Genomic DNA, 24,262 nt, shown 5'->3' on the forward strand with positions numbered 1-24,262 from the left:
AATCAAACAGAAAGTGAGTGAGTGTGCATATGCATGTGGGTAAAGTAGCAGTAATCACACCTTTTAAAATGGACAGAATATCACTGGCGGGACATGATTACTTTTAGTGTCCTGACACTTCGTCTCCATTAAATGTGAAACATGGTAAACAATTAGCCAGAGGCTGGCTATGTTGTCTGACTGCCTGGCTCAAAAAAACAAAAATAAAGACCATCCAGTTACTGTTTGTTTGTCCGACCAGTGATGATCATGCCCAAATTAAGACATTGTGTGACCAAAACTTGAAACAGTACTTAAAATACAGGATCCCTCCCTGCAGCAGTTGATCTATTAGATTTTATTAAGTAATTAATACTCTTTTTAATTAAGGAAAACTAATGTTTTAAATATAGCAGAGCCATAATGTTTTTAGATAATATTAATAACATCGATGTGTTATATGAAGACAAGCATGTTGACATAAAAAATATTTGCTAATTAACACTTTAATTAACTTAATAAATTGCCTAATTTGTATAAGTGGTTATCTTCAATGTATTTTGATGACTATGATGGGACATTATGCAGCTCAAGTACCATTCCCAAAAATGGTTTTATAATAATTCCCTAGTACTAGTTTTATTAAAAAGAAAAAAACTCAGATGTTGCAGTGACATTTCACATGTCCATTTTTAGTTATGTTATTCATAAACTGGAATTACTTATTTCTTGAGAACTGTTTTCTTTGACTTCAGTGGCACTGAAGTGACAAGCGATATGGTAGGTGAGTTAAGAATGTACTTTAGATATAACTGCCCTACCTTTTCTGATTCTGTGGCATTAAAATTCAAGTGGCACTGCCTAAACCCAAGGTCACAGAGTTACAGGATATTATAATTTAGATGTCAGAGGAAGGAAAAGGCTAGGCTTTGTGCCTCTGTCCTCAGCCTCAACTCTGCCCTGTTTCTTAAATCTATTCTTCTCTTCTGTTTTCTTTTCTCAACTTTTCCTCTCTCCCCTATTTCTTTCATTCCCTCCAGTTTCCCAGTTTATGTTCTGTCCTTCTTTTTTGGCCCCCATCCTCTCCTTCCTCCTCTTTTCCCTCTTACCCTCTTTAACTGAGTTGATCCCTTCCTTTGCCTCTCCTCATCTCCTCTCTTCTCCTCTCATCTCCACCCCTCTATCCTTCAAGCGTCTGTTTTTAAAGGCAGTCTCCTAAACCCAAAGTCTATTTTACGGGGCGTAATTTCTCTCTCCTGACGTTGCGCTTAGAGAAATTAGTAAGTGACTGACACGAAGCATTCACAAATTGAATTACTCAAGAGGGAAAACAGATGGACACTCACACAAACACACACACACACACACACACACACCACATACACAAGGCCACGAAGTCATGCTCTTTTCTGTAAAGGAACAGAAGAAAAATGGATATACTAATGAGAGAGTAGTCAATGGGATGTTCCACAATGAAGCATGCTGGTGTTTCATAATTGTGGACAAAAAGTGTGAGTGTGCAGCATTTCCTTATCAGTTTTGCAATCATCCTAACCAATTTCTAACTCTGCTGAGTTGTTGCAAACAGTACTACAGCATTTCTTAGCTCATTTCTTCTTTTTCATCATTTTGGCAATGATGAAATTTTTTTTCTCTCATTTATTTTATGAGCATGAATAAATGACAGTCTTATATTGTTTGACAGTCTTAAACATTGCTTTTCCATTACAATCTACAGTATGCCATGAGGCAAAACCTTTTTGATGATTTAAAATAAACTATAAAACTATAGAATATTTTAAATAAAGTGCTGCTTAGACTCTATTTGGTTTATTTGGTCACTGCATTATGTGCATTTTTTCACTTAGCTGAAATGTAAAAAAAATATTTCTAACACATGTAGTGTTAGTTAATACTCACAATATATTTGTGGTAATTGTAATTTCGAGGACACCAGTCACCAGGTTGTAGGATGCAGAAACACTGTCCAGGTATTACAAAAGGTGATTTTTTTACAAAAAGTGGCACCATGCTTCATGTGAAAACAATTATATGTATAAAACAAAACAAACAAAAAACAAAAAAACCAAGACAAATGAACAGTTAACTTGGCTTAACTGTCAGCCAAAAAGCAGCTGCTCAAATAACCCCTTGCATGAGCAGGAGCAAATCTAGGCTGTACCATACATGCCATACCATTTCTCTCCTGAAAACAGGTACATGATAAGGTTATTCATTTTCACTGACATCCAAGTAGAAAAACCTCAGTTTACCATATAACATACATTTTCAACCATACATAAACAAATCACAATGCATGCACAACACATGGAGTTTTCTGACTGGTCTAATTCTTAAATATTGTTGAGTCACCACTAGAGTGGGTGTGGAAAACACCTAAATATCTGAGCTGCTCGTCCTTATCAGGAAAGTTCTCACCTGCACACTGGTACACTAGTGTACCTGTCTCTACTCTTTCCCCAGCTAACCTTGAAAGATAAAAAATTTGCATCTTCAGGCCTTTAAGAATGTGTAGGTCAAAATGATCTTTCTCTTCCCCACCAGTCTGTGCACACTTATGGTTAAATGTACCATTTCTATCTAACTATAGGTAATACGCTTCATTGAAAACATATCAGACCAAGTATAGATTATGTAAACATCACAGTTTCCCTCACAATCACACTCATGTTTTTGTGCCAGCTGTGCCTGTCTGATGTGTTCAGGTTAAAGAGAGCTGGTGCTGGTCTTCCAGTGTGTATTGTAAGAGAAGCTCTTTGGGCACAACATGGGGGCTGTGATAGAGTGCTAGCAAGACTTCAGAGGATTATTGCTACTGTTAAGTATCCTTTGGGGTTTATGGGACATAGAGTTTTTGTTTATACTACAAATTAAAACCACAGAGCATTGTTGTATTCAGGAAAAAATATAAAAATTTGTACAGATGTATAACCACGCCCTGTTTCCCAAGTTTTTGTCTCTATTGGACTCCACCTCATTAATCTTGTTCTGAATCTTCTTCTGTTTGTCAGTTGCATTAAAGCTTTCTGAATAGAACAATGGTACATTTTTGAGAAGCATCGACGAAAAATTGCCTTCAAGTTTGTTGACAGGAAGGAGGACTGCAAGAGAAAATAGTAACAACATACTAACATTGGTTCTTACAAGTCAATGCTTCTGAGTGACAATGGTGTTTTGACCAAATTTAAAGCTTGACGACTGTCTGGATACATTTCCTCTTACTCTTATTTAGCTAACTAATATGCATGTAATATGCAAAATAGTAATATGCAGTGCCCTGATGATCATTACAGCGTTAAGTGTTTACTTAAGGGAACTTTTAAATGGTGGATTACAGATAGAGGTGAGGGACTAGATAGATGTTCGTTTCTTATCCAAGACTCCAGATTATTTCTCCAGATATCAAACATTATTAAGAATAATTTTTCTTACTTTAGCGTTCTGTGATTAAATTTTAACCTAAATTGATCAAGTGAAACCTATCAGTTTCGGTAGAAATTTAGATGCAGACAAACATTATTATTTGAATGTCTTAAATATTCTCTCAGCAGTACATGAGCTAAAAACAGGTGACACCCAACAAACAATACTAGCAATATACATCCATCTACCCATCCATTGTTCCATTCATTGCTGCGTTTGTTCTGCCAAATTGTCAGCAAGGCTGAGTATCCTTTTCATTCATATGCTATCCAGAGAACACAAAGTGCTGCCAACAAGCTGTAGTCTGCTCTGTTTCCCATCTTCTCTCTCCCTTTCCATATCTCCCTCTCTTCCTTTCTCTATCTGTCTGTCTCCCACTCCTCTGGAAAGACAGCAGACAGGTGTGGCAGGAGAAGATACAGATGGCAAGGATGACAGGAGAAACTTTTGGAGTGTAAATGAAATTCAAAAGATGTGAAGAAAAGGGATGAATCCAGCACAAACATACACACAGGCACAAACATTACACCTTTTGCTTTTCTACTGCTTTATTTGCTGGCGTGTCAGCCAGCCAGATAAACTACAATTATTTTGGTGCAAACACACACACACATTCACAAAGCATATGCCCTCTATAATAAGCCTCTTTGATGCTTTGGCCTTGAGGCTGATAGGCATGCTAGAGTGTGAGAGCTTATAACATCACAATGATGGAGATGTCATTGAGCGGCAGTGTTTTATGATTGACCTTGTGGTTGTGGCAAAGACTGAATTCCAGGCTCTCATCTCTTATCCAGCAGTGCATGTACACTGTAATAACACCTTTAGATGTACGCTTACATACTGTATACAGTACACTCACAGAAGAAGACAGAAGAAGAGAGATTTGCACATATAATACACACACACCTATTCTATATCCATGGAAATTTGTGCAAATTATCACACACCATATGAACACAGTTTTGTCCTAGCCTTGTCCCCACTGCAGTCAAGGTCTAGTGCTATCTCTGGATGGGCCATTGACTCTTGTATCTCATAAAGGTACTGAATATAGTAAAACCTATATGTCCTCTAGTCTATTGCAGCCTTAACACCAATAGTAAGGCTAATGGGCCTTGCGGATAAGCTCTAAAACAAGAGGACTGATAAAGGATCATGGCTGTAAAAAGTGACAATAACCCAGCACTGGGGTAATCTGTTGTTCCTCATCAAGGATGATGTTGTTGTTAAGTTTTATGTCTAAATCTGCAGAGGGTCCTCTTTTCCTGATGTGTGATGTGTGTTATATAATAAATTTGTATTTTATGCTTTCGTTTGTTTCTTGTATTGGTTACAGGGTATTTTCTACAGACTCTGTTCCCACCCTCTCGGCGTTCCCTCCAGGGCTGCATGCAAGAATTCCTGGTGGATGATCAGCCTGCTGATTTGCATGCAGTGGAAAAAGGCACTGTGGGAGCTTTTGAAAATGTCAGCCTGGACATGTGTGCAATCATAGACAGGTAAGAATAATATTTCCTGTATGCACACACATCCCCACAGTCCTTCATAAAAGAAAACAAGTTCAAGTCATATGCGGAACACAAAAACAATGACTGTCATAAATCAAGTGGTTTTAAAATGGAAAAGTCATATAGTAAGCCAGACTGTTATGTAGAGTCTATGAATTCTTATCCAGAGATGTATGGTTCAGGGCTGTGGTTGTTGAATATGTTTATGTGTGGCTGGATTTTGTGTGCTTGTCAGACTGATAAATGGATATAATTGATGGGGTGGATTCAAAATGTAGGGATGTGTGTAAACACTATTTTCATTTGCTTTAAACTGAAAGTAAAGAGTAGGTTTCATCCTTGGAAACACTGTATGATCTTAATCAAACATAAAAAATGAGTCACTCATTTGTTCATTTGTTCATTGTATACCAGAGCTTGATATTCTGCACAGCATGTCCCAAAGTTGGCTCACTGAAGAATTCATTACAACTTGTTGACATTTCAATTTATTTCCTTGTCATGGACTAGACACACAGAATAGGGTGGATTTGCCATGTATGGAGTCACCCGTGCCTTGAGCTCAGTTTGAGTGCTTCCTTACACTGAATTAGATGTCTCTGTGCAAAATATTTAAGCTTTGTGGATGGATTTAACCTTCAGCGATTAAGCCTTCTCCTATGTTAAATACGGGTTCAGTGGTAGTTAGGCATTAGACATAAAGAAGATTTCAGTGATTAATAGAAACTGCAAGGATTGCATCCTTAATGTTAACGAGACTTGGAAGCTACAATTAGAACCTGACCTTGCGCTGATTGGAACAGCATTTCCCCTGAACTGAGCAATTAATTTTCAGATCAGGTTTGCCAATAACACTTACCTTTATCAATATCTTTGCCCAGAGAAGTAGACACAAGCTGCCACTGCTTGACTTAGATCAATTTTGTCCTCACTTCAAGAGAAATTTGGCTTGCTGGCATGCTCTAGTTTATACCACAATTTAGGCCATGTCCACGGTAATACAGATAGACACATTTGAAAAAACTGTTCATGTGTCATACTCAAAATAATTTTCAGATTATTTACTAAAAGTTCTCAGTTCATACTGAAAAGCCAAAACGTGCTAAAGTTCACTTTTGTCACCTTTTACTGTTTACAAGTTTATTTAGTTTTTTTGTATCGCTGAATGCACTATTGAGTTTTAATTGATTAGTTTTCTTTTTTTTTGTTTTTTTGTTCATTTTTCAGGTAAGTTCTTTAGAATAAAATAGTTATTTGATCAAAGATTGTAAATTGACCTGCTAACCAATATCAACAGATAGAGTACTGAAGCTGTTAATTTTAATTCCTGGGTAATTGCATTGAGCCCTTTGGTCCAGTCACTATTTTATTATCATGAAGTCATCTGACATAGTTGGCCATACTGTAATGAATGACCACAGAGAGTGTTGGCGATCAGTGGAAGTTGGCATTTTAATATTGCTGCTATACTTGACCATCTGTGTGAGGACTGAACCTGCAATAACTGATTTTTTTGTCTCTTAGGGGCAGTGAAAAAAAGCTGTGAAGACAATATTGACATATTGTGGTGACTTTAAGTTAATATGCTGGACTTACAATATAAGCAATACAGTTGTTTACTTTACACATCCAGCAGACATGGAGCAACATTAGCATTAATTTTTAGTCATGTTTCTGGCCGAATAACAAATGTATGTCCAATATTCACTCTCTTTTAAGTTCTATATTTGGTTTCCACTAACTCCTGAGAGAAATATCTGGCTAATTAGATGCTAAATTTTGTGTTCATTATGGTCACAAGCTAGTCATTTACCTTGTCTTCTGGCGGGCCCAGGCAGGTACTATACAGTGAGTTTGTAGAGCTTTTTGGATAAAAACAGCTGACTGCTGCAGCTGAAAATGATACTATAAGATCAGTGAGAGTGAACCAAAACAATAAGGTTGTGCTAAAACACACATGTTTGTACTTCTGTCTTTTTTTGAGGACACTTGTTGGCATAATACATTCCCTAGCCCCTTACCCTAACCTTAACCATCACAACTAAATGCCCAACCCCAACCCTTACCCTAACCTAAACCTAATTCTAACCTGAACCAACCAAATCTTATCCCTCAAAACAGCCCTTTGAAGGGCTTGTCAGAAAGTGTCACTCCAGTAGTCTAAAACTCAAACTGGTCCTGAAAGCTTATCTGTAAAAGAATGTGTGTAAGCTGAGTTCCCCCTACATATATTAAACTGTCACAAATGCCATGCTGCAACAGAAATGTGCTGCTATAATGGTAAATGTGTGCCATTATTTGCATCTGTGTTTGTGTGTGTGTGTGTGTGTGTGTGTGTGTGTGTGTGTGTGTGTGTGTGTGTGTGTGTGTGTGTGTGTGTGTGTGTGTGTGTGTGTTGTCACTGGGTCCGTGAGCCGTTTATGACCATAGCTCTCCGCTCCAGCCTCTCCATGTGCCGGGTCTGTTTCTGCCAGGCTCACATCTCTGGCTGAAGCCATTTACTTGTAAATGTATATACAGTAAATTACTATGATTTCTGAAGGTTGGCTTAAAATTAATTTTCAATCATCCATTTTATTTCTCACTGACTTTGTCTTAACACGTACAGCAGAACTAGTTTTTTGTGTGGTTAATTAGACACACACACACATACACTGAAAAAAGGAAGGAGGAAGAAATTATTATTGTTAGTTATTATGTTACGATCATTCTATAGTGTGATAAAATTAACCAAAATAGAGGATAAAGACAGTGGCTGTGCCACTCAATTCTTCCCCCCTGCATCCTGGAAACCTGTCTCCTATTTTTCTATACAACTAAACTGAAACAGCAAATGCATATTGTAAAAAACATTATTTTGATAAGATTACATTTCTATAAACGTAATGTGGATTTTGCAAGTCACAAATACATTGATACTGAATATATCAGTAAAATGTTCACAGACAACATCTTTGTTGGCTTAACCACAGACAGAATTCTGGATGCTAAAACCGTCTCTGGTGTGACAGTCGTGCACTTTGTCCGCTGCTGTTAATAAATGTAGCGCTTCATTCATTCAAAAAATATGTTGCCTCTGAACATAATCCAGCCAGTGATTAAATTTCTTACAAAGCTTATTTTTTGTTGTAGTTTAGCTTCATAGAAATGTAATTTCTGGGAGGCGGGCTCTTGGCCTCTCTAGTCATCTAGACTGTTTTAATGCAGACCAGTTCATGATACAGTTGTTCTCATTCACGTATCTGATTCTGATTACTGAACGAGGAAGAAATAGCCTAGATTTAATCATGACTCAAATGTAAAAATGTCATTCTTATGCTTCTGGAACCGTGGTGGTACACAGCCATTAAAACTAAATTTTTAACTAATACGTAGAAAGCAGCTGTTTGATATATCACATTTAAAATTACTGTTTACATACGATGTCTTCTTAACTGTAGCATACATTGTGTTTAATATTTTCCATGAGTTATGGCACTGTTTTTACAAAGATTAATAGATCTTTGACTAAATGTCTGAAACCATTTGTGTAAAAGATTAGGGTTTTTTTGTCCCTAATCAATCCCTGTATGCTATGAAATACAGTGAGACAATTCACAAGCTGCTTTTGGTTTCCTCTCTGCACCAAAAGAGTAGTGATGAGGGAGCAACTTTGCGACACCTGGAGGCAGAAAAGACACCAGCATGTTGGAATTTATGAGGTTGGTGTGAGAGTTGGACAATACTGCGTTCTTACCGCAATTACCCCACAGGGTCGCTGCAACCACACCACAGGGGGTATGACATCTTTAATTGCTGCCACTATAGTATGAAATTATTATCATTGCTGTTTGAGGTGCATTTTAACCGCTGATAGTTGCTAGCAACAGGCTCACTTTTGTCAAATCTTTAGAAAAACTCTTGTTAATGTACTAAGATTGACAATTGTTTCCTATTCCTGCTGCTTGGGTATTGCCCATCTTGTTACTTCAAATGTTGTGTGTCAGCCCTGCAGCACTTGAAGTGGGCCCTGTTCTGCCATGGAAGATGAATGGGTGCAGTGTTACCATCTAACTAATCATGATGTCTTTGAGGGCAGTTCAATAGCCTTATCTGACCTCTTTTTGATCAATGCCGGTCTACTGTGGGATTGTCTTTGGGCTTAGATGGTGAAGGAAGCAAATCATACACGTCTCCACAGACACGCACTCATGCTCACACACACAGGGGCAAGGATGTGTGCATACAAATTCAAATATCCCACAATGTCACTGTTATTCTGTAAGGGTACCACAACAATACATGCAGTGGCAAAAAAACATTATATGTGTTTCACAAAATCTGACCATATTTTAAGACTAATTTATACATAAATGCAGATAATGCCAAAGGGTTCACTTACTTTTCTTTCAGAATGTACCCTACCATTGTTTTACACAGAATTTAGGATATTCTATTCTAATCTGCCCCACAGAAGAAGATAGTCATCATGAACATTTTACCCTTTACATGAGTGTCTTAGGTTTCACTATAGTTGTTTAATAGGTTGTTTGTTCTCTTTCAGCTCAAGACTAGTCTCCCAAGAGCCCATATTAAGGCTTTATCACACTCAGTCAACATATTTTACATGCAGTAAATGATACATTAGACACAAAGAAAGATGGATGATGCAGAAATCTTTCAGAGCAGGGTATGGCCTTGTTGGGAACATTTCACTCATCTCACCATCTCCTCATCTCATGTTCATATCAACCTAATCACACATTAATCAGCTCTCTGAAGCATTGTGGTAGTTTAGAAAAAAAGTAGTGTGCCACTGGGCAGTATGTGTGTGTGTGTGTGTGTGTGTGTGTGTGTGTGTGTGTGTGTGTGTGTGTGTGTGTGTGTGTGTGTGTCTGTGTGTGTGTGTGTGTGTGTGTGTGTGTGAGCTTCTGACCTTTAAATTTTGAAAACATAAATTTTTCCTTCTTTTTAAGGCAGCACATGTCTTGTGAATTTTTAAAAGTACTTTCTCTCTCTCTCCATCTCTTCAGATGTATGCCTAATCACTGTGAACATGGAGGCCGGTGTAAACAGACGTGGGATAGTTTCAACTGTACCTGTGATGGAACAGGATACTCTGGAGCTACATGTCACACTTGTAAGTTTGGGAGTGTGTATGCATGCAGTTGTGTGTTCCTGTCCATCTTTTTTTCCCCCCTCATATTAATACCACTGTATTCTGTTCCTTGTGTTTTTGTTTGATATTGCCTTTCCCTGCCCTCCTTTGAGAGATTAAGCTGTTTCTCCTTCCAAAGCCACAATTCTCAGCAGAAGGACAGATGAACTTTTGAGGCACATATGAATACCACTGTATTCTGTTCCTTGTGTTTTTGTTTGATTTGGCCTTCCTTTGTCCGCACTTGAGTGATTAAGCTGTTTCTCCTTCCAAAGCCACAGTTCTCAACAGAGGGACAGATGAACTTTTGAAGTGTTCACAGGCCAAGCTTTTCTGACTGCGCTCTTTCTTTGTTCTGGTCTGAGAAGAGACAACCCACCAAAAGCACCAGTACACAAAGGGAACAGAGTCCGAGACACTGAGAAAGAGAGAACAGGCCGAAAAAGTTTTTTTTAAAGGCTTATAAATTTACGTCGGCCATCCCTCCTTGCATTTGCCAAAAATATTGTCCTCTTTTATGAGAGGGTGAGAGAGAGAACTTTTAGTTATATTGTGTATGTTAAACCTAACACAACAAATTTAATATGACTGAAGTGTAAAAAAAAGTGAGTAAAAGATATTGTTCAGGATAGTATCGCAGAGGGACAGAGGAGTATGAATAACATCAGAAAAGAAATAAAGCATAGACAATAAAAAAACAGAAATATGATAAAAAAATATGAGAGATGTCTTTGTTTGACCACATATCTCTCTGTCTATGTGTGTCAATATTTATGTAGGACTAATTCACTAATAAGACTGAGGCACAGCAGTAACCTGGAGATTAGGATGTCTGGTCTGGGATGGAAAGTCATGGGTCGATTCTGGGGACCATCCAGTAAAATGTAGGTAGGGAGATTGGATAAGCATTGCTTTAAATGTATATACAGTTAATTCCTATGATCATTCAATAGTCTGATCAAGTTAACCAAAATAGAGGTTAACAACCACTTTACTTTACTTCCCCTTTAGAAAGGGGAAGTAAACAGTGAAATAGTGACTGAGATGCGGCCCATAAAGACTACATTTTAAGCAGTAGTCACTTTCAAACCATTTACAAGCTGCTGCTCTGCACTGCTAAAATCCTGATTTTATAACCGCAACATCGTCTGATAAAATCACCATACACAGAAGTTATACACAACAGCAGTGCTGTGATTTCAGTTATATTTGCTTGGAAAATGATCACTCAGAGTAAAGGTAGAAGCTCATTAATGTCCAATCAGCTTTCGTACAGTCAATTGAATGAGATGCACAGAGAGGTGTGCCTGCGGAGGGAAAGCCCGACCTATTGCTTGCAGGGCAATACTGAAGACTCTCTTCTCCAGAAAGTAGCTAAGGTTTGTCAACAAAGTCGCTACATTTGTTGTTAGGTGCTTTTTGAAGAAAACTTGCTAAAGGGATGTGAAAGGTGAGTAACTCTGGCAACAAAGACACTAAGTTTGCAACACTGCCTGTAAACGCCCCACTGGTGACGCAATAGAAACTGTTGGCACCAATTCATTTTAAAAGAGCGATGTAAAATGGGGACACAACAACACCTCGGTCAGCGACCAGTGGTGTAATATCAGCACTCAGTCACATGGTATTCGGCTGACCAATGGTGTAATCACACTCAGTCAGTCAGTCACAGACATTCGCGTTTACATGGGTTGGCCCCGCTGTTGTGGTCCAGCCAACAACTTCATCGCTAAACCCCTGGATGAGCCGAGGGATATCAGAGGAAGACAGAGATTTTTTTTTCTTTAAAAACTCATTGTTAACCCTGTGAGCAGTCTTGCCTTAAGCAAGAAAATTTCACTCCAAGTCAAGCTTTCACATTTCACTTTGAAGTATAATTCTTCCTCCCCTCTCCTCTCTGTCTCTCTGTGTTTAGATCAACAAAAACATTACATCAATATGTTTTCAGATAGATTGCTAGATAGTGTAGGAAAAGACACCAATTCTTGGGGGTGCTGGATAGAGACTGACAACCACATGAAATTGCTCTATGGAAGGAGGAGCAAAAGAAAGCAATGAAATTCCCAAAATTCTACATTATAATTAAAAAAAATGTTTTGATTGCCAAGAAACATTTCTTGAAACTATGCTCAATTTCCCAAAACTCTAAACAAAAATTCATACCTGCACACTCCTCTGCAGAAACTTTGAACTTCAATGTTAAAACCACACTCCACTCAAACCAATGTATTCAGATTCTCTCACAAATGAATTATATTGTTGGCTATGACCATATTGATGATTTCTGCCTCTTGCTTTCCTGAAAATAGCTGTTTTCCTGCTTCCATTAGGTGGTCATCTCTCTGTTCTGCAAAAATAGAAGTAATGATGGGATTAGAGTAAACCATCCATTTTACATAATAGGGCCATTCAGTAACTCCAAATTAAATGTATGAGGTATGGTACAGTAATACAATGCATTTCAAACAGCATACAGCACTACAGCGCAAACAAGCTAAAGTACATGTGTTGTAATAGTGCAGAGTAAAGCGCTCCAAAGTTACAGTAGAAAACATTAAGTAAATAACCTACCTTTTCTCCTCGCTGAATGTATGGATTATAGAGGCTACTGTTAAGCAGCTCAGATTTGGCTGCACTCTTTGCCCAACTTCCATCACCAACATCCCATGGACAAGGATATGGTCAACTAGAGTTGCAGATGCAGTTAATGATAATGAAGGCTGGTGCTTTTTAAATGAGCACATGGTGCGACCAGTGATATATAAAGGGATCTGAGTTTGTCAAAAAAAGTTCAATGAATCTGAATCATGTGTGAAAATAGGATAATAGTGATTATTGTGTCGGGAAATGGGTCTGTCCTATGGTAGATAGTGTCGTGGTTTAGAATCTTTAGATAACAAGCCCAGTTATACTGTTTAAGTGATCAAGAAAAACTGCAATCTTTGGTCCATTATACAACAAAAATATACTAAAGTGTGGATATGAAATACAGACAGGGAAACACATGGACTGAAGTTTTCTTGGTGTGATATATCATCTTTATTGTGATTCTGTTGTTATTGTGAATAGCATATGTTGTTGGTATATGCCATGACTTATCCTGTAATTCCTAACCTTAAACAAAAAATCCCAAAACTCTTTGAGTGGGTAACTCTTATGACCTCTTCTCTAGCGCCACCCTCAGATCAGAAAATGAGAATGACTGCCATGCAAATCTCTGAACACTTTCATGTTTACCAGAGGATCAACTTTTTGGATTTAACTGCAAATAAAATCATGGCCTTAACACTGCCACCACCCCCAGGCCAAACTTAATGTTTTTGCACCACTAATGGTGAATATCCAACAGTAGCAACATTGTCTCTCCATTTATTAATCCATCCAACAACAATGCTGTTCAAAATCACAAAATATGGATATTTCTGCAATTTTGATATACAGTGTGGTCCATAAGTATTTGGATAGTGACACAATTTTTGAAATTTTGCCTCGATACACCACTGCAATGGATCCTAAACAAAGCCATGAAGATGTGATTGAAGTGTGGACTTTCAGCTTCAATTCAAGGGGGTTCAACAAAAATATCACATGAACCATTTAGAAATTATAGCCATTTTTATATGTACTCCCTCATTTTTCAGTATCTCAAAAGTAATTAGACAATTGAGAATTAATCAGTTTCATGGCTGGGTGTGGCCTGTTCCCTCGTTATTTTTGACAAATTAAGCAGATAAAGGTCTGGAGTTGATTCCAAGTGTTGAATTTGCATTTCGTAGCTATTCTTGGGAAGTCTCGATATGCGGTCCAAAGAGGTGTTGATGCAAATTACGGAGGCCGTCATTCGGCTGAAAAAACAATGCCAACCTATCAGACAGATGGCAGAAACTTTAGGATCCAAATCAACAATTTGGTACATTCTTAAAAAGAAGGAATGAACTGCCGAGTTCAGCAACACCAAAAGGCCGTGAAGACCAGGGAAGACAACTAAAGGGGATGATGGCAGAATTATTTCCTTGATGAAGTAAAACCGCTTCACAACATCTAGCCAGGTCAGGAACACTCTCCAGGAGGTAGGCGTATCATTGTCAAAGTCTACAGTCAAGAGATGTCTCATAAATGTAAATAGAGAGGGTTTACCACAAGGTGCAAACCACTGGTAACACTCAAGATCAGAAAGGCCAGATTAGAGTTTGCCAGAAAACATCTAAAAAAGCCTGCCCAGTTCTGGAACAAGATTCTTTGGACAGATGAAACCAAGATTAACTTTTAACCTGAATGATGGCAAGGGAGGAGTGTGGAGAAGGAAAGGAAAGGCTCATGATCCAAAGCATACCACATCATCTGTCAAACATGGGGGAGGCAGTGTTGTGGCATGGGCATGCAGCCTGCCAATGGAACTGGGTCACTGGTGTTTATTGATGATGTGACTGCTGATGGAAGTTGCTGGATGAATTATGAAGCGTGTAGGGCTGCAAAACTGATAGGACAGTGCTTCACTGTACAGATGGATAATGACCCAAAACATACAGCGGAAGCAATCCAAGAGCTTATCAAGTCAAAGAAATATAAATATTCTTCAATGGCTAAGTCAGTCTATTGGTTTGATCTCAAACCAATTGAGCAGGCTTTTCGCTTACTGGAGACAAAACTGAGGGCAGAAAGACCCACAAACAAACAGCAACTGAAGGCAGCTGCAGTAAAGGCATGGCAAAGCATCTCAGGGGAGGAAACTCAGCATTTGGTGATGTCCATGGGTTCCAGACTTCAAATTTCTTTTGTTTTTTTATCTTATGTGTAATTAGCATTACAACCTCAATGGTCATTGACTTTTACTCTTTTTTTCTCTCAATACCCCTCCTCCTCCAACTGCTAATTTTTCCTCTTTGATTCACCCCCATTCCTAGCTATCTATGAGCCATCATGTGAGGCCTATAAGCATTTGGGCAGGTCCTCTGACACCTACTGGATTGACCCTGATGGCAGTGGACCCCTTGGCCCCTTCAAAGTCAACTGCAACATGACAGGTGTGTATGTATGGGATTGCCTGCAATCATTTTTCCCTACACCATGTAGTCCCAGTGACCTATGGGGGAAGGGAACTCTCCCGCCCTCGACATTCTTAACCTCGGACAACAGCACTCTTAACCTGTTCTACCTGGGTTTCCATGGCAATGCTGTCACAGCTGACATATAACTCTGGAGGAACAGACACACACAGATACATATGCACACTCATACCACAGACACATATGAAACACACTTGTTAAGCAAACCTAGGAGTGCTCCAATGGTATGAGTGACACTTCTGTCACACACACACACACTCATATAAACATATGCATCTCCCCACCTTCATGCGCACAAATGCATGCAAACACATACACACACGCACGCACACACACGCACAGACGTGCACACACAGTGGAATAAGTAGATAGTCTGGAACAGAAGAGCATGCAGGCAAGGCATAGGCAAGACTTTAAATGAAATGTCACTGCACTCCACTGGCTAGCCCCTTAGTCACACTGAATAGCATACTCACACACACCTCAGAGATCTGACAGTGTGAATGAACAGGGAGATGTCTCGGTGACTGGCTTGTGCTATAACAGCACACACGTTTGTATTAAACCCTCAAATCTCATAGCTATAACTTAGATTACACAGAAGGAACTTCATTGCCATGGCATCTAAACGGCTGTTTTGTGTGTATACCTATGTGTAAATATATCAGCATGTGAGTGAGTGTGATGTATGTAAATGTTTGTAATTCAAATATAAATTTAATTAATGTAGATTTAATTGCACAAAATATTTTGTGTGTCTAATAGGTTTGATTCTTGCAGTTGAATGATAATTATTTTTTTATGTTCTATAACTGAAAGTATTAACATTTTTAACATGTTTGTCTGTTTCTGTATGTGTAGAGGACAAAGTATGGACGACTGTTATAAACAACCTGCCACCCAAAACTACAGTGACTGGCTCCAGTAAAGAGAGACGCACCATCCTACAGGTCAACTACAGTGCCTCTATGGACCAGGTAACAAAATTGAGTTTAATCCTGCCTACACATACTTTACCACAAAGTAAAAGTGATATTATGCTTATGTTAAAATAAAATTGGAAAAAACATGATTTAAAAAAATATATATATTATTAGATAGGTGTATATTATGAGGTGTATTTAAATTGTAGCCATCAGGCTCTTGGCTTCTTTCTGAGGGACTCCATACCTACATCCTCTTCTGAAGAATGAGAATCACAATTTTTTCATGGAATATTTAGCTTCATTGAATTTTCAAATATAATTTCATATTTTCAGGTAGCCTCTCAGTCAATACAGTTAACATCTATTTTGCTGTAAATGATTAAACCCTACACTCTAGAACAGGTTTAACATGGACTATGAGACAGTTTATTCTACCGTCCTCAACAGGACCACTTTCCAACACAAATGTTGGTTGAATTCTGTGCCTCTTCTCTCCCACACTTCCGTTATCTACACTGTGACAACATTTTCTACTACAGTATGTCAGGCTCCCTACTCAGTCACTCACAGTGACTCATAGAGGACAGTAGTAGCCATCATCTGTGAATACTTGAAAAAAAACTCAGTAAATAAAATCAGAACACGGTGTAAAACCAAGTATGCATAATTATTTGCCTTCACATATTTAGTGCTGTTTTTCAATGTTTTAGTCTCAGGCTTTGTATTTGGCCTCTTCCAAATCTCACCATGTCCAAACACCATTAGATGGCACTTTTACTTTTTTGACGTGTGCTCCTTAAAAAATCATCAGCACAGATGTGTGCAAGAAGGCCTAATTTTAACTCACCTCTACCTCCTAAAAACAGCAGAGACAAAACTAAGATCTGTAAGCAGATTCCAAATGTATATCACTTTTCCCATGGCACAAAACTGTGGTTCAGGAGCCAAAACAAAGTAAATTAGTGTCGGTTTTTGACTAAACTTTTTTCTATCAAAAGGAAGCTCTGTGTGAACTTTACAGGATTCAACACTCCATACTGTGTTATATGAGATGACAGGGTTTGAGAAGCATATCCTTCCTGTAATTATGTTGCCCTTCACTAAATTTTGAAGCTCAATAATTTGTTCTTACATGAAATAGACCTGTCTGGTTGAATAAGATAAAATGAAAATATACATCCATGCTTGTGTTTCCAGGTGACAGCCATCACCACCAGTGCAGAATACTGTGAGCAGCAAATCGCCTACAGCTGTCAAAAGTCCAGACTGCTTAACACTCCAGGTAAAGGCGGATGATGGCACCTTTATTCATCATTGACTCAAACACAAGCACACAGCACTGAGATAGAGAGAATGTTGCTATTTGTCACATACTATTTGTGAAATTTTACCTTTATAGTCTTCCCATCTTCCCTCCTGCCTGGGGATACTACAAGGGAGGAGATAAAATAAAAGAAAATCTGAATAAATGAGTAGAGAAATATAAAAAATGTAGATGAGTTTGAAAATAATTGGATGGGAATCATATGATATGGAGTTTACCAGTTCTTAACTGGGCAAACACCTATTGGAGACCACCATCATCAAAACACCAAATGCAAAAATCTTTTGGAAAAATGGTGTTCCACCCGTCCATTTGAGTCCCAGAGCTTTACAGCCAAGGAGTTTTGCAGCTGTTTTAACAGCTTGTTATGACCCAACTGCTTCCTAAAACACCATATGTGGTTTTTCCTTTAATTTGTTACCCATCTGCATGTTTGAGCTGTTGCCTTCATCCTGCCTTTACTCAGCACTAGAATTACAAATGAAAGTGTTGAAACAGACCATTGAAAATGAGTTGTGGCCCGGTTTGGCTCATTCTGTGTAGATTAACCGGGATTACATTAATTTACATTAGATTTGTTTGGACTCAGTTTGGCTGTAATGTACTTGAGCAAGGCCTGGTAGGGTTTTGTGTCAGTTTGGTTTGGATTAGTTAGCCTGGCTTGTGAAATTTTTGAGTTGTGTAAGGTTTGCCCTGGATTAGATACATTTGATTTTTGTTATGGTTGGTTTAGTGGAGTTTAAACACAGTTTTGAATAGTTTTATGCAATTGCTCAGTATGTGTCAAAGCTGTGTTTCTAGTCTAATATCAGCATTGCGGAAGATATCTGTGTGTGTGTGTGTGTGTGTGTGTGTGTGTGTGTGTGTGTGTGTGTGTGTGTGTGTGTGTGTGTGTGTGTGTGTGTGTGTGTGTGTGTGTGTGTGTGTGTGGTTTTCACTTTGAGAATAACAAGCTTGCTGTTATTGTCAGAACTGTTTAATGCCGCTTTCCTGTTTCTTCACACCAACACACAAGCACACACACACACACAACATATAGTGCACACACACATACACGTAGGCACACAAAGACCCGCTTCAGGGAATAGCAGTTCATGAAAACCAGACAATCCTGGCAATTAGACTGAGTGAGAGGAGATAGAAAGAGGGTGAGGGAGGAATAGAATTGATGGCGGGATTGTTAGAAGTACTGTATGTCTGTGTGTATGTATATTTGTGTGTGCAGTATATGCGTGTTCATGGTCCCTGATTAACTGAGTAGGAATAAAGCAATAGGTGATTAGTAATAGATGGGTATTAGTGCATCATACCAAAACTTTGCAATTAACCGCCACTGCTCTGAGAGATGGCCCCTATACCTACAAACATTTTGTCTGCATACACAAATACACACACACACTATTAATATGCTATCTTTTACTCTCAAGCTTAAAATGCTGTTGTGCCAACACATACACATACATGCAAGTGGCCCTCCCTCAACCACAAACGCATACACACAGTCAGTCAGTCCTTCATTAACTAGTTTAGTCTTAATTCACTACCTTGTAAGTTAGGGAAATCCAATTACCAGTCTAAAATGACTTGGAAAGTAGGACCAGTAAAAATCGTTCACCCAAAAATATGCTTCATAAATTAGCTGTCAGCTTCCATCAAATTACACTGTCAACAGCATTCATTTCCACTCTGAACCACAGGCATACACATGCACATGATTATACACGGACATAAACTTGCTACTCTTCAACTACAACTTTTTTTCCATCCAGATCTCATCTATAACACTAGGGCTGGCATTTTGGAGATAAACGAACCGTTGAATGGGAATGATATTCTGTAATTGTCCTAATTGTCTGACCCCTTCCTCACCTATTTCAGGTATTCTGTCCTTTTATCATTTTTTATCACCTCTCTCTCACTCAAACACCCCCTGCACCTGCAGACACACATGCACGCAGTTGCTTGTCCCTGTCCAACATCAACTTATTCCCAGGATGGAAATAACAGGCAAGCTTGAAGCTGAAACATGCAGCAACACAAACACAAAGACAAAAGTCAGAGACACACTCAGGCAACTCACTTAAGTCTCCAGTTTTGCCTCTCTCCCATTCTTTACCTCCAGTTTTACATCACATTATTTTTTTCCTTCCTTTTTAAATCTAATTTATTCCCGACCCCATTTCTCTGCCCCTTTCTTTTCACCCACTCTCTTGAACACTATTTCCAGCTTTAAGAGGAGAATTAACGCCCTTCACTATTGATTTAGCATCATTCCTTTCAGTGTAAACAACCTGTGAACAACCAATGGCACAAAGCTTGTACAAACAAGCCCTCATGCGGATGCAGACACAGATAAAGACACACATCTATCATTCTCTGGCACACACATGCACATCTACAGTGGAGATTTGATGAAGCATATACTAAATCTTGTGATGTTTTACATCATCAGAGAAGACTTGCCTCGAAAAGGTCAACAAATTCCAATTTAAAATGACAAAGCAATTTTATTCCTTCTTTCAGTTTCCTTGTCACACTTGCTTTTTGTTTTCTTTTGAAAATGTACATTATGTTTGTGATGAGCCTGAGTCCTATCTGTCTGGCTAAACCTTGTCATGTCAGTGTTCTGTACTTGACCATAACAAACTCGATGGTATCCTAATAACAGTTTGAAGTGATCATTACAACTCTCAAAAACTCTCCTGCTTGGTATATAATGTACAGTCTGTAGAAGCCTAAACCCATCATGAGAAGTCAGTATACGCAAAAGGCTCGTTTAAAAAGTTAGTATACTGCACCTTTAGTTCAAACCTCTGAATAGAGTAACCACATTGCCACACAAGAATGTTGATGCAGCAAACCCTAGAATATGTTCAAAAGTTAACTATCAATGTTTTTGTTTGCTTGCTGTCATTTTTCTTGGGAGGACAGTCTCACATGAAAGTCAGACATGTTACATCCACCACCTCAACACCCTAATTTTTTCTTCGCTACATAAAGGGCACACTACTTACTGCTTTGGCACTCAACCTCGGCATTGGATGTTAAATGTGAGGTGCAGAATAAATAAGGATATAACTTTTAGGGATTTCTAGGGATTTCAAGGCTGAAATAAAGTAGTGTTGCTGATGAATTCAAGTTCTGATGAATAAATTATCTTATAATACACAGTTGTCAGTTTTTAATCAGTGAAACATCATTTGTCTCACAGTAGAACCACCAAGAACCAAGAATACAAACTTAAAGTTATTGAGCTTGTTTATTTACTGAACAAAACTACTAAAATTCGACTCACTTTCCACTTTATCTCTTTCTCACTCCCACACCAAAACTTCTAAATTTATTCACATACAGTCAGGTACCTAAATATTTTGACAGTGACACAATTTTTGTAATTTTGCATCTGTACACCACCACAATGGTTTTGAAACGAAGCCATCAAGATGTGATTTAAGTGTAGACTTTAATCATTAATTCAAGGGGTTTAACAAAAAAATCATACTAACTTTTAGGAATTAGAGCCATTTTTATACATAGTCCCCCATTTTCAGAGGCTCAAAACTAATTGGACAAAACAACATAATTATGATATAAGGATTATTTTTAATACTTGAAAGAAAATCCTTTGTAATGAATGACTACCTGAAGTCTGGACCCCATGGACATCACCAAATGATGAGTGTCCTCCCTTGACATGCTTTGCCATGCCTTTACTGCAGCCGCCTTCAGTTGCTGCTTGTTTGTGAGTCTTTCTGCCCTCAGTTTTGTCTCCAGTGAGCGAAAAGCCTGCTCAATTGGGTTGAGGTCAGGTGACTAACTTTGCCATTGAAGAATATTCCATTTCCTTGACTTGATAAGCTCTTGGGCTCTCATTATGTTTGGGTCATTATCCATCTGTACTGTGAAGCACCACCAGTTTTGAAGCATTTAGCTGAGTCTGAGTGGATAGTATAGCCCTATACACTTCAGAATTCCTCCTTCTACTTCTATCAGCAGTCACATCATCAATAAACACCAGTGGCCCAGTTCCATTAGCAGGCTGCATGCCCATGCCATAACACTACCTCCCCCATGTTTGACAGATGATGTGGTATGCTTTGGATCATGAGCCATTCCTTACCTTCTCCATACTCTCTTCTTCCCATCATTCTGGTTCAAGTTAATCTTGGTTTCATCTGTCCAAAGAATCTTGTTCCAGTAATGGGCAGGCTTTTTTAGATGTTTTCTGGCAAAGTCTAATCTGGCCTTTCTTATCTTGAGCTTTACCAGTGGTTTGCACCTTGCGGTAAACCCTCTCTATTTACATTCATGAAGACGTCTCTTGACTGTAGATTCTGACAAGAACACACTGGAGAGTGTTCTTGACCTGGCTAGATGTTGTGAAGCGGTTTTTCTTCACCAAGGAAAGAATTCTGCCATCATCCACTTTAGTTGACTTCCTTGGTCTTCCAGCCCTATGGGTGTTGCTGAGCTTGCCAGTTCATTCCCTCTTAAAGAATGTATGAAATTGTTGATTTGGCAACTCCTAAAGTTTGCTACCTGTCCCCAAGGTTGGCAATGTTTTTTCAGCCTAATGATGGCTCCTTAATATGCATCGACACCTCTTTGGACCGCATATTGAGGGTTCCTATAAACAGCTACGAAATGCAAATTCAACACTTGGAATCAACTCCAGACCTTTTCTCTGCTTAAGTCAGTCAACTGTCATATTACTTGTGAGCCTTTGAAAATGAGGGACTACAGTATGTATAAAAATGGCTGTAATTCCTAAACAGTTAATTGTATATTTTCTTGCTTGAATTAAAGCTGAAATTTAAACTTCAGGTACATAGTGATGGCTTTGTTACAAATCCACTGTGGTTGTGTACAAAAGCAAATAATTGAAAACTGTCCAAATACTTATGTACCTAAGTGTAAGTAAACACAGTCACGTTGACTCAAAGAGATTGTGTTAACTTACTTTGTGTTAACTTGTGTTAAAAAGACTTTGTTTCTCTTTTTATTTCTCAGACTTGCCCTAGGCAATTAATAGCTTAATTTATAGCATGCAGGCTAATGAAGAGAGAAATGTTTCTATCAAATAAATTAGCTCATTAATCCAGTGAACTGTGCCTCAGTAAGACATAAGTATCTAATACATGCACTGTTTAGAGACAACACAGATGTACACATTTTCTGCTTATATGAAGAAGATTTGGCTAAATTGCTGGCCAAGCTAACATGTGTCTTTAGTAAATATTAATTTTACATTTTTTTTCAGATTTACCAATTTGCACATGGGTGACAGCAAATTGTATTTTCATTCTGTAACAAACTGTGACAAAAGAAGTGCAGCTGTCTATAATAACATAATAAAGGAATGAGATAAATTCCCTGTCACTACCTGCAATAAATTGCATTATCAGTGACACAGAGTTGCACATAAATGTTGGATTTATTGACTGGTTATAGCATTACTGACTCAGACTATTTTTGTCTTAAAAATATAATAGTGTCATCTAGTTGTGTAATCAAAAATTACACTAAATTAATCTAAATTATTTTGTTTTCAAGTGAAAAGTAACACTGGCAGCAAAGTTCAATTACAGTACAATACAATTACAGCAAATGTTAGTGTTTTGAGATAATAATCTGATCATCCTAAAATGAGATTGCTGAAAGTGCTGCATATCCATCTTTTTTTTCTCACGTCCAATTAATCTGGGGTGATATAATAAAGTTACGATTGTTAAAGTAATTTTTTCCACTCATGTCAAAAGTTATTATGTTATTTGAAAAATTGCTATCATTATAAAGTGCCATTATTTCATGACTTCATCACATTGTCAAATTTTGCTATGTTAGCATAGTTATTGGCAGTTAAAATGTTACAGATCGCTACAAAGAATTTATAAGTAGGTGATAAGACAGCTGGACACAATAGTTAGATGGAAAGGTGAAAAATAAGTTTACATACTGAAGAGAATGAAAGAAGAAAGCTCAAGAGAGAGAAAGTGGAACAGAAGGAGCAAATGAAAATCCTGTTTGGTGTAAAAAGGTTATAAGAGACAGAGGAGAGATAGTTAGGGACACAGTAGGAGAAGAAAGAAACAGTGGTGTCCAGAGGTGAGTGCAGTTCAGGATAACGAGGCTGTGTGTATGCGTGGCATTATTACAGTCCATTCCTTTGTCACTTCTGGTCTCAGTTATTGCCTCACAAGTCACATAAGGCCAACCACAGTAATATTTGCCACACACACACACACACACACACACACACGCTCACACACACTCTCACAGGTCTTGCATTATCCCTTAAGAACTTTATTCAGTAAGACTAGTTAACCACTTCTTTATTTTTTCTCTTGTTTGGGGTTTTTGATGTTTAAAATTAACCTTTACATATTCAGGAATTGCTTTTCTTCCTCTCTTCTCTCTCACTTTCACTCTTAAACTCTTGTATCTATCTGCAAAAGTACCAGATACCAATAATGGTGCACTGCTGTGAAATGTGAACAAGGTTAGCTGACATCCACCTTAATTACAAAAGTCTGTCTCTAAGAATGTTTTATTGTAAAACATACAATCCTTAATCAGTCTGCAATGAGTTCTACTCACTCCTCTACAGTGTGGCCTTTAAGTCAACTCACACCTGTTACCTTCTTTTGGTTTTATATTTTTAGTTGTAAAGATGGATGGATGGATGGACGGATGAATGGATGGATGGATGGATGGATGGATGGACGGATGGATGGATGGATGGATGGATGGATGGATGGATGGTAATTTTCCTTTTTATTAGCCTATTGTGCTCACACACTGCCCGATTTTGCCACGTCATTCATTACCCAACTAATGTTCTGGTTACAGTTTCATTAATTTGTTAAAGCACTCCA

General features: G+C 38.2%; 1 protein-coding gene across 1 annotated transcript in view; it reads left to right on the top strand.

Annotated features, from left to right (window-relative positions):
• cntnap2a (contactin associated protein 2a) overlaps positions 1-24,262 on the top strand; it is a 324,180-nt gene that overhangs the window by 198,177 nt on the left and 101,741 nt on the right. Inside the window, exons 11-15 of the mRNA XM_040127346.1 lie at positions 4,763-4,925; positions 9,947-10,053; positions 14,976-15,095; positions 15,999-16,114; positions 17,261-17,345. Coding sequence (XP_039983280.1) covers positions 4,763-4,925; positions 9,947-10,053; positions 14,976-15,095; positions 15,999-16,114; positions 17,261-17,345 — 591 coding nt within the window. The remainder of the gene's footprint in view (positions 1-4,762; positions 4,926-9,946; positions 10,054-14,975; positions 15,096-15,998; positions 16,115-17,260; positions 17,346-24,262) is intronic.

This window comes from Xiphias gladius, chromosome 5 (assembly GCF_016859285.1).
Source record: "Xiphias gladius isolate SHS-SW01 ecotype Sanya breed wild chromosome 5, ASM1685928v1, whole genome shotgun sequence".
NCBI classification, from domain to species: domain Eukaryota; kingdom Metazoa; phylum Chordata; class Actinopteri; order Istiophoriformes; family Xiphiidae; genus Xiphias; species Xiphias gladius.